Source organism: Schistocerca piceifrons, chromosome 5 (genome assembly GCF_021461385.2).
Source record: "Schistocerca piceifrons isolate TAMUIC-IGC-003096 chromosome 5, iqSchPice1.1, whole genome shotgun sequence".
NCBI lineage: Eukaryota > Metazoa > Arthropoda > Insecta > Orthoptera > Acrididae > Schistocerca > Schistocerca piceifrons.
Genome location: NC_060142.1, coordinates 335,492,172 through 335,507,278, shown reverse-complemented (window position 1 = coordinate 335,507,278; position 15,107 = coordinate 335,492,172). Strand labels below are relative to the sequence as shown.

At 38.5% G+C, this 15,107-nt stretch overlaps 1 protein-coding gene across 1 annotated transcript in view; it reads right to left on the bottom strand.

The window, feature by feature from the left end:
* LOC124798485 (farnesyl pyrophosphate synthase-like) overlaps positions 1-15,107 on the bottom strand; it is a 65,305-nt gene that overhangs the window by 33,481 nt on the left and 16,717 nt on the right. Inside the window, exon 5 of the mRNA XM_047261923.1 lies at positions 13,823-13,987. Within this exon, the coding sequence (XP_047117879.1) occupies positions 13,823-13,987 (165 nt within the window). The remainder of the gene's footprint in view (positions 1-13,822; positions 13,988-15,107) is intronic.

Genomic DNA, 15,107 nt, shown 5'->3' with positions numbered 1-15,107 from the left:
TTAAACTTAAGTTTGAATCCATTCATCTTATACTTGCCAGAATTACCATTTGAAATACCTTTCACCAAAGCTTCGGTGCCAAGGAGACTTAAGTGTATGAAGCAGTAAGAGGGTGAACAGGTTGCAGCTCGCGTCATGTAAGACAGCATTTCCGTGCATAGAGGCAGAGCAGCGAAGGGATGAGCACTGGCATGCGCGGCAGCAGAGAGCGGGCAAACAAAGTCCACATTGCCAAACTGCATTGCTGCGGGCAACAGTCAGGCTCATTTGCCTACAGTGCATCATATTATACACTCAAATCTAAGAGGGGAATAGTAAATATTAAAACCAATTTCGATCAGTCATGAGAGAAATATTAATTCACATCTTGACAACACTGCGTCTACTGCTCCACAACTTTACTCCGCGTGACATCGGGAGACGAGTACATCTGACAAAGCTTTGTGAAGATGTGAAGTACAATTTTTCTCCAAATGACAATTATCTAACCACAAGATCATTGACACTGCTTGCAATAATTATCATTTATTGCAATTTGAACTGTATTATAAGTAAAAAATTTATACACAATGAAATTAATGTCAAGCACAAACTGAAATCATCATACTTGCTTGACAACTGCTTCTACTCAACAGAATTTTTAAAAATGTGTATAAGGTGTGTGTGTGTGGGGGGGGGGGGGGCTGTAATTAAGTGTAATTACTGTTCATAAAAAAGAATTAGTGGTGGCAATGACTAATGAAAAGACTAGTATAAAAATGGTCAGTAAGTTGTTATATTTTTCATGGTTAATGGGAATTATGACTGTAAACTAACTCGTTCGACATTACACTGAGAGACTGCATTTATAATCCGTTGAACAAGCAAACAATTAACCATCATCTGCGAATAACTCCAGGGAATCTGACTGATAACATCAAAAACCATTGATCTCTTGACAAGGAACAGTTACTGTCATTTTAGGACCTTATCCAGTTTGTGCCTTGAAAATGACACTTGGAAATATTGGACTTTTGACGAATTTATCCAGCTGCATTCTTGCGTGTTATTAGAGCACACAACATGGTGGGAGAACCTTAACTTCTCCTTGGGCAATATGCTGAACATTATAGTCTGCATAATTCAAAGGATACAAAGTCCTAATCAAAAAGGCTACCAAGTTCTCATTATCATGCACGTAACTGATATGTTGACAAACTAAGAAATATTATTGCTTTGTTCCAAAGTCTACATCGCAATACCACCTTGACTTCTATTTGAATCTGTTTCCGAACAATCTGATTGTAAATTTACGATGATACGTTCAAGGCTTATATCCATCATCGGTTCCCTGTCAAATTCCCATGCAACAGGTGAGATGATGTCTATTGCCTCAGGCACAAGCAGTTCAGTGAATGTTATCTTTCATGTTTTTCCCCCTCCCACGTAGCCTTATCCTTTGGCTAAATGGATTCCCTAGGGCTATGTTGACAGTGACATGTGGGTAAATGCAAAACTGTGTGACACCATTCACGTCACATTTGTAAGTTCTGTCATGCGATCTATAGAAATTAACTAGCTGCAGGAGATCGTAATGAGTCTGGTTTATACTGTGCTTAATATTTTTATTTTTAAGCCAGGGAAAAATATCTGCTTTTCTGGTGTTTATGTTTTCTCTGTAACAGTTGAATTATAACTGGCAATGACTGACTTCGAAGCAAGGTATGAAAAGAGTTATGAATCGCGTCACGAAACTGTCAGTTATCATTTCTGAAGGGTAGTCACTGCTGTTTTTCTTACACTTAAATACAAGTTTACTCCCAGAAACAAAAGCAGACAAAGAGTCAGCATGCAGAATAATTATCCGAGAACCAATTCCTATGAAAACTTTAAGACCACCAGTACTATCACTCATTTTCTAGCAGATCTTCCTGGAATGATTCTAATTGACCAATGTTCCATCAAGGTAATACACTGGTGAACTACCTCCTTCTCTTGTATCATGAATCTTTATGCAGGATGTAGTTTGTGCTGCACCTATTTTTTTAAAAAAATTCTTGACATTGATGAAGCACTTACCACTGAAGTTAATTTTCTCCTGCATAACTAGAACACATTTCTGAGAGTTCGGGCATTCATCATCCCCATGGAGCACTTTAAAACATCATTGTTAAAACCATAGATTTGTGTTACAGGTTCCTTGTTTTGATGCTTTCCAGGTGACACGAAACCAATTTTTTCTACGGTTCCTACAGCTCTGACCCTTTTGTTTACAATTCTCTTCGTGACAGCACATGGTTCTGGAGTCCATATGTGCCATCAAATGTCAACAGTAGGAGACCAGCTTTCAAATTCACATTTGAAAAAGCTATAATGTGGTAAATAATCCCCCTCACCTGCTTGTGAAGCACTTCACATTTATTGCTGTCACCTGGCTTTTTTTTAAATCACACTTAACAAAAAAACCAACTGAATGAATAATTCAGCTGTCACGAAGTACAGCAACAATCCTGAATGTAGGAGCGAGGTTCTCACTGTCTAGCTGTAACTCGTTGCTAGCTGCTCAGAAAGAGAATGAATATTATTGACTGCCAGTGGCTAGTGGAGGGGGATGAGCAGGACGGCTGAAAATTGGGCTGCCTTCCAATATGATGCGGACTTAAGTTCTACTGGGGTCCACTGGTGGTTGCCCCATGACCAGAATATGCCTCACTGACGACTATTTAATTCTCAGCATAATGCTTCAGGCATTATAGTGGTGTAAAGCTTTAGATTAGACTCTTTCAGCAGTACTTTAACAAACTTTATACTGAATTTAATATTTTGTTGTACCCTGTTAACACTTACCTTGCGGCTGCCATAATATTACGTCGCGGGCGGAAACGAAGAAAATGCGGCCGCCATAATATTACGTCCTGCCGCATTCCACATTGTTTTAGTGTTTCAAACGCATTGTTAGCGTTCCCGCCACAACCTGTAGGTCCTGTAATGCCTGTAGTTCATCATCATATTAGCGCTAGATCGCAGCACCTAGTGAGGTAATGCGATATATCCATATATATTTCCAAACGAATTCACATGTGTTTTTCACGCGTATGTTACGTGTTCTGTGGTGTCCTGTCGTTTGTTTACCGTTGATTTTGGCGCTAGTATTTTGGTTTTAGCTTGTTTATCTTCTTTTTACTCACAATTGCGAGTGATGAATATGCAAAACTTCGAAAAATGATTGAAGAATTACTTGCTGAACCTACTGATGATGATTTTTCAGATTTCGATAGTGACAGTGATTACGAAATGCCGGAAAATAACGATAGTCCAGGTAAGTCTAACATCTTACTAAATCGATGCAGAACAAGACAGTTTATGTTGCGATTTGTTCTGTTACGTTCTGTATTATTTCAGACACAGATTTGTCGTCAGATGAGGTGAGCCACCGCCTGTGTTCCCCCCACCCCCCCCCCACCCCGCCCCCCACCCCACTCATCATCGAAAGAGGCCAAGATTGAGTGACATTTCACAGGATGACTGGACTATAGTGGATCAAACACCAAACATTTTGTTATTTACAGGGTCTCATGGTGTGCTAAATAATGTAGGACTGTCAGTCTAGTGAATATTTAGATTTTTTTTCTCATTTTATAAATGACAGGGTTATTTCAATTATGAAGGAACAAACAAACCTATATGCTAGACAGAAGCTGGCCACACTGAGAGCACAAAACAAATTAGGGCCCAATTCTAGATTAAAGCAGTGGAGGACACTAACAATTGCTGAAACAAAGACGTTTCTGGCTATTACCCTCCACATGTCAATCAGTGAGAGGCCAAGTATGGCTGGTCACTGGTGTGGTGATCCAGTGGTTAGCTGCAATTTTTGCCCCAATATTATGCCAAGGGACAGATTTCTGAATATTTTGTCTATGTTCCACATAAATGACAATTCAAAGCAAAAAAAGAAAGGTGAAGTAGACTTTGATGCCCTTCATAAGGTCAGGCCCCTTCTGGATGATTTGGTAAGGAATTTCAAAGAAAGTTATCAGCCAGCTGAAGCGCTAACCATTGATGAAGGTATGTGTCCTTTCAGAGGGCGTGTAGGTTTCAAAGTTTATATGGCTAATAAGCCAAACAAATATGGCATGAAGCTATACATTCTTGCAGAATCCAAAACTGGGTACACATACAACTTTGAAGTTTGCCACGGAAGGGACGATAAACTGGACAACAGTGCTTCTGCATTGGTAAAGCGATTGCTCGGCTCACTCCAAGGTAAGGGCCACACTGTATATGTTGACAGATTTTACACCAGTTTTAGCTAGCCGAAGAACTGGCTAGAGCCAACACTGGTCTTGTAGGGACTGTAATGCCAAACAGAAAATGATTGCCCAAGACTGTCAAAGAGGGTAAACTCAAAAAGGGTGAACAAATATTTCGCCGCAAGAACGATGTGCTAGCATTGCGATGGAAAGACAAGAGGGACGTGTGGATGATAAGTACCAGGCACACATCCTCAATGTTGCCTGTTGCTACAAGAGAAGGCAATGAGAAGTTGAAACCAGTGGCAGTGCTGGATTACAACAAACATAAAGCTGGTGTAGACCTTTTATATCAGCGTCTTTCATATGGAGCACTTGATCACAAAACAGTGAAGTGGTGCAGAAAGCTTGACTTCCACTGTATAATTAGGCAGTTTCCAATGGTTGTATTTTGCACAATTGCATCAATGACAAGGAACTGAGCACTCCTAAGTTTATACAGGAGGTCTGCACTGCATTAGTGTTACAGAGAGGAGAGAGAATTGAGGATTCTCATGGATCTGCAACGATTGCTCGATTGTCGCAGAAACATTTTCCAAACCGTGTGGAAATGGCAGAAGGGAAGAAGAAAGCACAAAGACGTTGTGTAGTGTGTAGTGGAAAACAAAAGAACATTACTGGGAAAGCTGGGAGGAAAGATACTTCTTATGAGTGCAGTGACTGTAATGTAGGTTTGTGTGTCACCCCGTGCTTCAAGCTCTATCACACTGTGGTTTACTATACAAAATAGCTTGTGTGTGTCTAGCTATGCTTTATGTGCAAATGGTATAACAAATGTCTTTTCAGTGTCAAATGATCACTTTCCAAAATTTATTTCTTCTTTAAATTGACTAAAGTAGTAAAAATAAATTTTTGACAAAAATTTATTTTCGCAAAATCGAGGAGAAATCCGCATCACTTCTTGGAAACAGTATATGCCCCATACACATGACTGTTAACCCATGTAAAGTTGAAACCTTAAAGTTTTAAACCATACCTGTAGTTTTTATGTATCTACAACTAAACGTCCTTTACAGCTATTTAAAGTCTGTTGAAAATAGAAAAAAAAAATCAGCCAGCACACAGGGAGTGGCATGCAGTTAAAGGCTTAGCATGGTAAGTGTTAAATGATTCAGTTACAAGCTACAAGAATACGAATTTTATGTCCTTGCAAATTAGCTCATGTCCAATAATCAACACATTCTACTGAATCTTCCAGTTACAATCACTCTGGCACCTTTGGTAATTGCATATTTTGACTCATAACTCCCAGTTTGGCAGAATGGAACATCTACTCCATTTATTGTACATAGGTCTTACGTGTTAGTAATCAGGAATTCTATGACACACTAAGGGTGAACATTTTAATGTCGATCTCATTGGTGCATATATAAAGTCTATTATATCACTCCTCTCAAATTTTGTAATGTTCCCCACCATTATCTTGAGATCATACACCATAACTTCTGTTTTCAACATTAATCGTTTCACTGATTTCACAAACAAGGAACCCAATAATTTTGTAATAGGAAAATAAATACTGCCCCCTCTTTAAACTACTTAACTCACTAGAAATGTCTGGAACCACTTGTATTTGATGAAATTAAGATATTAGTCACAAATGGAAGAAAGACCCTTAAAATTATGCATCTATTATTGTACAGCGTGCCCGAGTGACACCCTCTAATGCCCATGGTGCAACATGTTGCGGACCGACACTACTGATTCTTGAAGTAAGATAAATTGAGTCGCTGTGGCCAACGCTACTCTCCACCACCAGCCCGTTCACCTCACCTCTTTGGCTCACCTTGCTGCTCCACTGCCGTCACTGACCTTCCAGCCTGGTCTGCACAGGCATCTACTGTGCCTCTTATTTCTTCAAGTAGCAAGTGTACCTTTTTTGAGCTTACACCCCTGCAGAATTCTTTTAAAATCAACTAATAATCAGCCTCCCAAAATTTTTAAGCCCCCTCTCTAGGAAACCCATCTTTCAAAGCTATGGAGGGATTGGTGTGGGAGGAGGGGGGGGGGGGGGGGGGGGGGGGGGGGGGGGGGGACGGACATCACGTGTGCTTAACTGCTGTTGAAGCTGCTCATCAATATTTTATAAAGTTTTAGTCTTCAGTTACTTTTTAAAGTTTATTTGTGTTAATATTTGCTGTAAAAGTAACTTATTGGATTTTCATTAATCTCAGTCTTTCTTCCTATGTTATTGACTCGAATGGTCTGTTATTTGTGAGTGTGCTTATGTCATTTGTCCAAGACACACACCTCAATAGTGTGTTTACATTTTGCGGCGTGCAGTTGCAGCTGTAGCATGTATAAAGCTAAGTACTGACAAAGTTATTTGCCCTGTTATACAGTTATTAATTTATTAGTTTTCAGCGGTGTTTCGTGCTGTTTGTGGCAAAATAACAATTTAATAAACTTCTGAAAACATACGCTCGCTGTGTTTTTTCCAGTTTTCTGCGCGTTGAAGTCATTTAGTAAATCTCATGCTTTAGTTTTCAGCTGATGTCTATTATTGTTTCTAGTGAAATATTGCAGTAAAATTTTTATTCAGTGTTTTAAATTCATAGAGTGTTCCAGTGGCCGCTTGAATTTTTGGTTTTAGCTAAAAATTTTGTAAAGTTTTGTTGGTATGTTGGTACTGGTATTAGCAGTGGTGCATTAGTATTAATACAAGTAGTTGCTTCCGTAGTAGACAGACAATTTCGAGACCACTATTGTTAGTTCTATAAATAGTTCTAATGGTGTAACTAAACTTAGATAACGTAGACGTATAGTTTTTTTTCAGTAACTGTAAATTTTATCATGAGTGAGAAGTGTAGGCTCTGTTGTAGGTTTGTGAGTAGTGGTTTACGGTGTGGGATTTGTTCAAAGTATTTTCATTGAGGGGAGTGCAGTCAGGAAGCCAATGGGCATTCTAGCGAGGTCCTCACCTGGGTATGCAGAATCTGTAGTAGAAACAAGTTGGTAAGGGAGATCTGTGCCCTTAAGGTGCAGTTACAATGCGCAAAGGAGGAACGAGATAGGTTGAGGAACGTGAAGGGTGGTGGGGACTGGGAACTGGCAGTTTGCAGGCAGGCACCTAGGAGGAGGAGGTGTTCAGACAGTTATACTGTGTATATGTAACAGATTTGACCAACTGTCAGACTTGAGTGGAGAGAAGCCTCTTGGAGCTGTAGATGTAGGGAACATGCAACAGTCCTCAGCAGTTAGGAGGCCTAGATTAGTTGCAAAGTCAAATAGAAAGAAGAAGGTTCTGCTGCTAGGTAGTTCGCACGGTAGAGGTGTGGACCATCATTTACAAGAAGTGTTGGGGAGTACCAAGTCACTAGCATTGTGAAGCCTAGTACAGGGTTGCCTCACGTGATTGACAGCAAAGGGGAGTTATGTAGGAATTTTACAAAGGAGGATGAGGTAGTGGTAGTGGGTGGAGCGGGGAACAGTCTTGATAGGGATGGGGAATATGATGTAGGTGGTGACCTGGTAAAGATAGCTACTCAAACTGATGGCACTAATGTGCATTTCGCGCAACTGTTTCAGCATCATGATCGGCTTCATCTTAATACGTCTGTTAGGCATGTTAACATGGGGCTGGAGAGGGCGCTGATGGCAGAGGGAATGGGTCACATTTCAATGGTGCTAGATGGGTCTACAGCAAATCAGGTTTCACTAGGCATGGCCTGCATCTCAATATGTATGGTAAAGGGAGGCTGGTAAAGCTTTTGCAAAAATTCCTGTAGTAGTTGGTGTTAGAGGGGCACCTTTTCTAGATTGAAGTCAGCTGATAGGTATACCTACTTAAAGGAAGTCCCTCTAACTAAGGGCTCACCTTCAAAGGATGTCATGTTTCCAAGTAGAGAAGGAATTAGCATATTTCATCAAAATATAAGAGGTATTAGAGATAAAGTTAGTGAACTGTTTATAGATGTTGACTCTGACATTATGGGTGTATCGGAGCACCATTTAAATAATTTGACAATTCAGAGGCTTCCTTTACCAGGATACAGAATAGCTGGCTGTTTTTCAAGGAGTTCCTTGTGGGGTGAGGGAGTGGTTATATACATAAAAAAAAAACAGTATTCCATTTGAGTACATACACCTATCACGGCACTGCACTGAACAGATATTTGAATGTTGTGCAGGGGCAGTTGAATTTAGTGAAACTAAACTTCTAATTGTTGATGTTTATAGGCCCCCCTAACTCTTGACTTCAGAGCATTTCTGATCAAGCAAGAGAGGGCTCTTTATTCACTTTGTAGGAAGTACCAGAAATTAGTTATATGTGGTGATTTAAATATAAATTTTGTGTATGATGGTGCAAGAAAAAGGATGTTGGTAGATCTCCTAAATTCATATGATCTGATGTAGACTGTGTTTTTCCAACTAGGGTACAGGGGAACAGTAGCACAGCCATAGACAATATTTTTTTTTTCATTCTTCATTACTAGATGGGCATTCAGTCAGTAAAAGTGTGAATGGCCTTTCATGCCATGAAGCACAAATTTTAACACTAAAAGGCCTTTGTGCTCAAACAAATCTCACATGTAATTACAAACTATGTAGGAAAGTTAATCCAACAGCAATAGAGTGTTTTTTAAACCTTGTCAAGGAACAAGAGTGGCAGGATGTTTATAGTGCCAATAACATAGATGATAAATATAATGCTTTCCTTAACACATTTCTCATGCTCTTTGAAGTTGTTTTACATTAGAACGTTCTAAACAGGGTTCTAGCAGTAATAAGCAGCCTGGGTGGCTGACTAGTGGGATAATGATATCATGTAGAACAAAGCGGGAATTATATCAAAATGTTAGAAGTAGTCACAATCAAGCTGCAGTAGCCCATTACAAACGGTAATGTAACGTGCTTAAAAATGTTACTAGGGAGACAAAGAGTATGTGGTAAGCAAACAGAACAGGTAATTCACAAGATAAGATTAAAACCATATGGTCAGTTGTGAAGGAAGTGTCTGCTCAGCAACACAAAGTTGGTGATACAAAGTCAGTTTGTAGTAAAATATTTCTGTTATTGATAAATTTAGCTTCTACATGGAATCATATAACTCTCTTGGCAAATGCCTTTCCAAGATTGATGTCTGAAATACTCCTCTGTGATCCAGACAAGGGGGAGATTGAGTCAATAATTAAATCACCAAAGACTAAGGACTCATTTTTTCTTTACAAATGGCCAGTTTCCTGAATGATTGAAGTACTCAGTAGTAAAGCGGCTTTATAAAATGGGATAATGTAGACAATTTTAGACCTATTTCTAAGCCATCAGTGTTTGCTAAAGTTATTGAAAAGGATAACTGATCATTTTATATCACACAATTTGCTATCAATCATATAGTTTGGCTTTAGACGTCGCTTAAAAACTGAAAATGCTATATTCTCTTCTCTCTGTAAGGTACTGGATGGGTTAAACAAAAGGTTTCGAACACTAGGCATATTTTTTGATTTAACTACGGCACTTGATTGTGTTGCTCACAAAATATTGCTCCAGATGTTCGACCATTACGGAATATGGCGAGTAGCTCACAATTGTTTCACCTCTTACTTTAGCAGCAGACAGCAAAAGGTCATTATTCACAATGTTGAGAATGGCTGTGAGGTGGGGTCTGAGTGGGGCACAGTCAAGTGGGGGGTGCCCCAGGGATCAATGTTGGAGCCTCACCTGTACCTTATTTATATATATGATATGCCCTCTAGTATTACGTGTAACTCTAAAACATTTCCTTTTGCTTATGACACTAACCTAGTAGTAAAGGATGTTGTGTGGAACATTGGCTCGGTTTCAAACACTGCAGTTCATGACCCAAGTTCATGGCTTGTAGAAAATAAACTAATGCTAAATCACAGTAAGACTCAGTTTTTACAGTTTCTAACAGACAAATCAACAAAACCTGACATTTTAATTTCACAGGCTGGGCACTTGATTAGTGAAACAGAACAGTTCAAATTTCTAGGTGTTCAGATAGATAGTAAACTGTCGTGGAAAGCCCACATTCAGGATCTTGTTCGAAGACTTAGTGCTGCCATTTTTAACGGTATCTGAAGTGAGTGATCGTTCAACACTAAAATTAGTCTACTTTGCTTATTTTCATTCGCTTATGTCATATGGTATATATTCTGGGGTAACTCTTCCCATTCTAAAAGAATATTTTTGGCTCAGAAACAGGCAGTTCGGGCAGTAAGTGGTGTAAGTCCACAAACCTCTTGTCAGCCCCTGTTCAAAAGTCTAGGTATTTTGACATTGGCCTCTGAATATATATATAAATTCCTTACTGTCATTTCTTGTTAACAATATAAGCTTATTCCCAAGAATAAGCAGCTTTCACTCACTTAATACTCGTCAGAAAACAAACCTGCATTTGGGTTGGACTTCCTTAACTCTTGTGCAGGAAGGTGTGCAGTATACTGCTGCATCCATTTTCAATAAGCTACCACTCGAATTCAAAAATCTTAGCAGTAATCCACGCTCTTTCAAATCGAAACTGAAGAGCTCCCTCATGGGTCATTCCTATACTGTCAAGGAGTTCCTTGAAAAATTAAGCTGATTCTTGTTGTATTCTTGATTGTGTTTACTTAAACTTATGGACTGACTTTTTTCAGGTTTGTAAACATTTTATTTTTATCAGTTATTACTTTTATGTTGTAATTCCATGTACTGACACATTCCATGACCTCCAAGGTCGTTTACTTATGGTTTCTACATGAAGCCAATGCATTTGGATTTTGATAAAACATTTTTATAACAGGAGTGAAGATGGACAAAGGAGTGGGCATCTGACAAGGATAGCTTAAAATAACAACCAAGATTTGCTCCTCAATTTGGTCCTACAGAACTTGATGTGTAAATTAAAAAAAATAAAATAAAACAAACTTGTGAACACTGTAGTCACCACTTCTGTGGAGAAGGGAGGATTGTGCAGGCCACCACCTGTACAGAGGAAGTACAGGAGTACTTTATTATTGATTCACCCGGTGCTAATTTTTTTTTTTTTTTTTTTTTTTTTTTTTTTTTTTTTCCCCACACTCTGAACTGTTGACTGTTTTGTGGTACCATTCTCATGGCTTGCGCAGCAGAGCTGCCCTTGTTTCAGGCCCAAGCCAGAAGTAGATTGTACAAATTAAGGACTGTTGGCGAGGCACACTTTGCATGTGGTACCTACAGAGACCAGTGAAAGTGTGGGAAGTTTGTCACTTGGGATTCCGGGGAATGCAGAAAGAGCATGGGTTCCAGATGAAACTAGTTTTCTACTCTCAGACCCCAACCTGACAACATGCGTTCTCCCCTCATATTCCCGTTTTTTTGGACACTGGTCCACCACAAATCAACTATGATGGCTCTTCCAGATAGTCGGCAACTTGTTTGCTGTCCCTAGGTTTGTTCTTGTATCCTATATTCTCACCTGTAGGACCATTTTTGCCCATTTAATTCTCCTGTTCTTATTTTAAGCAATCCTTGTCAGATGCCCACTCCTTTGTCCGTCTTCACTCCTGGTATAAAGGTGTTTTATCAAAATCCAAATGCATTGGCTTCATGTAGAAACCATAAGTAAATGAACTTGTGGACCAGTGAAGCAAAGAAATTGCATGTCATAATCTGCATAATCTGTAATGAAGTCCACTGCCAGGAGTTTTAAATACTGAAATCCCATTAAACTCAAATGGAATCAAAGCCTTATAAATGCAGAACTGACTTTTGGGATGCATTTTTAAAGTCCTGGTAGTTGAAAGTTGTCGACTTTCATAAATTATAGTGGGGGGCCAATTAAAAAGATTCTGCTTAATGTTATTATGGTTAGTGGATGTGGGAAGTAATGAGATTTTCCACTGTTTCTGCATCTCACCTATTCCACCTATGTGACCTGTAATGATCTAAAAAATAAATTGAGAAGGTTACAGTTCTGATTAAGTCAAATAGTAGTACAGTAATACTTAGTCTACCTTCTCCCAAAACACTCTTGTTACAAAGCTGCCTATAAAAGTAAAACTTGCCTATAATTAAGAAAGTAACTGAAGAATTTTACCATAAGAATGCCCTCTCCAAAAACACACAAGAAATCTGCACAGTGTCATTCATAGAATTACAGTTTTTAAAAGTCTTGAGGTGGAATTAAGGGTGGAAGAGCTGTAAGACATACCTCAATGTGTTTTTACCTTTGTGGCACAGTTGACAGGCTAGAAAGCAACTGTATGATGCTAGGGTGTGGTTAAAACCCCATTTTTGGTCATTTTTGTGTTATTGCTCTTATTTGTACAGCATGTAAAATGAAACAAACTTCAGAGAACAAAAGCCATAGCATGTGGTTTCTTTGCTACTTATTCTTTTGTCCACAGGGCTCTGACTTCAGTGATCATCTGCATTCTATAAGGAAGGGAGTTTATGAGGTAGGTAAAAAATCTTTCATTTTCTTCCACCTGCTCCCAGGCAGATAGTTTGACATTTCAAAAGCCAGCATGGGTTCTTGATGTTGGGCCAGGCCAATTTTCTCAAACAGTCTGCTCATCTCTGCCCATATGTGTTCAGTGGAACTGAAATCTAGTACAATTGAAGGCCATTCTAGAAGAGAAATTTCATTCTGTTCTGCAAACCACTCCTGCATCACTGTTGATGTGTGAACTCAATACCTATGCCACTGGAAAAAGATTAATCCATTTTGATGCAAGTTGATCTGTGTATGTGGTCATAATATGGGTATACTAGGCGCCATCAAGACAGTCATTTTTACTGTGATGCATTCCAAGTCAACAGGAATACATCCAGCCCAAATTGTCGAGGTGACTCATGCGTATATTTGGGGCCCAGACAGACATCATGTGGCCTATATGTTCATAATGGACTGTCTTTTACTCAGGAAGATATTGATTTGTCAGAAAATATTACATTCTCCCAGTCACAACTGATATTGTTCTTGGCAGACACTATCAATAGTTAATCTTCATCACAGAAACTCTCCTGAATGGTTTCTCTCTTCCAACTATTGGGGATATCTTTTTGTTTGAGTCATCTGCTGTATAAGATGGACAGAAAAACAGGCTAACTCAGACGAAAGTTCTGTATAAAATTTTATAGGGAGTCCATAGGGCTCTGGAGCTTTGTTCAGTTTTAGATGTTTCTCATCACCATTGACACTTATACCACCCATCTTTGCAGTAATGCAAAAATTAAACTAGAACAGTACACCTGGATTTTACTTTGTAAAGGAACATTTAGTTTAGCGTATCTCCTTTTGCTTTGCTACCCTCAGTTTCAGTTCCTGTGTCAACCATGACAGGATGGCAACTATGTTTCATCCTACGACTTCCCTGCGTTTCAAGGTCAAAATTCCAAAATTCCCTGAATAAGTTATTGTTTTATGTTACAGTAAGTTTTAATTTCCTAAATTTCAAGAATGTAAGTGACATTTTTTGAGTTTCTACTTCACTCAGTCATCATTCAAAATTCAGCATGGATTTGCAGTTTTTCAACGATTTTCATAAATTCCTGTCTCACATAAAATTTATAATGTTACATGTAAAAATTTCAGTACCACTTACCATGTACATTGCTAGTGCAACAGGTAAATAGAACGAATAATATGCTGTCTTGTATTTTACAACTGCATTGTACTGATCCATTGTGAATTTGGTATAATCTGGATTCTTTCCTGCTTGTGAAGTCAAGAGATCAAGAGACTGTCCTACTGTTGTTTTGAAGGTAACCTATAAAAATATTTTCAAAAATTCACTACAAACATTGCATTTTCAAAAATAATACATTTTAACTTTAAAACAAAGGGATATTTATGGTTGGTGTTACAGATTGCTGCAGGGCACCAATAACACTGATAAATACAAAATAATTTTGAAAAATGTGTAATACTCCTATAAACATGTGTTAGCTCATGACTGTGGAGACTGTATATGAAGATACTGAAGAACCATTAAAACAGACCGAAGAAAAAGACAGTGTTGCAATAATGGGTGATTTTAATACCATAGTAGGATATCAAAGACAGTATGAAATTCTGGCTTGGGGGAAACAAACGAAAGAAGTGAAACTTGGGTAGATTTCTGAAACCAAAATGATATGCTTATCACAAAACACATTATTTGAAGTTTTTCTTAGAAGAAAGTAAACATGTAGGAGACACCAGACAAAAGACAATTTCAGTAAGATTATATACAAATGAAGCAATGGTACAGTAATCAGATAAATTCATGTCACAACTGTGCAGGTCCAGACATAGGAAGCACATACATGCATTAACCAAGCGCAAAATCAGATTTAGAAATACCAAGAGTTCATCAAAAAGAAATAGAGAGTAGGATGATTGAAAGAAGAAGAAATACAGATGACTTCTGAAGAAAGGACCAATAAAATAGCTAATGGAAATGATGAGCTAATGCAGTGGAACAATATCAAGATGAGTATAATTGGAGCAACAGATGAGGTTTTAGGAAAAGGAAACTGGAACCTAGAAAACCTTAGGTGACAGAAGAAATACTAAGTCTAAATCAGGAAAGGAATAATCTCATGAAGGAAAATGTAGATGACCACAAAAGAATTGAACATCATATCACATGCAAATGAAGAGAAGAAAAAGAGATATGGAGCAAAAGCATTGCTGAAGGGATGGAAGAAAAAGGAAAAACAGGAAAGTTTACAGGAAAAGCAGAGCCCTTCAGTACAAACCTAGAACAAAATCAGTAGCAGGAAAAAGTAAAGAGGGAATATTGCTGATAGACAATGATGAGATATGTGCTCACTGGAAAGAATACACTGATGGACTGTACGATGATAAACACTTCAAGAATGAAAGTACAATAATTTAATTGAAGA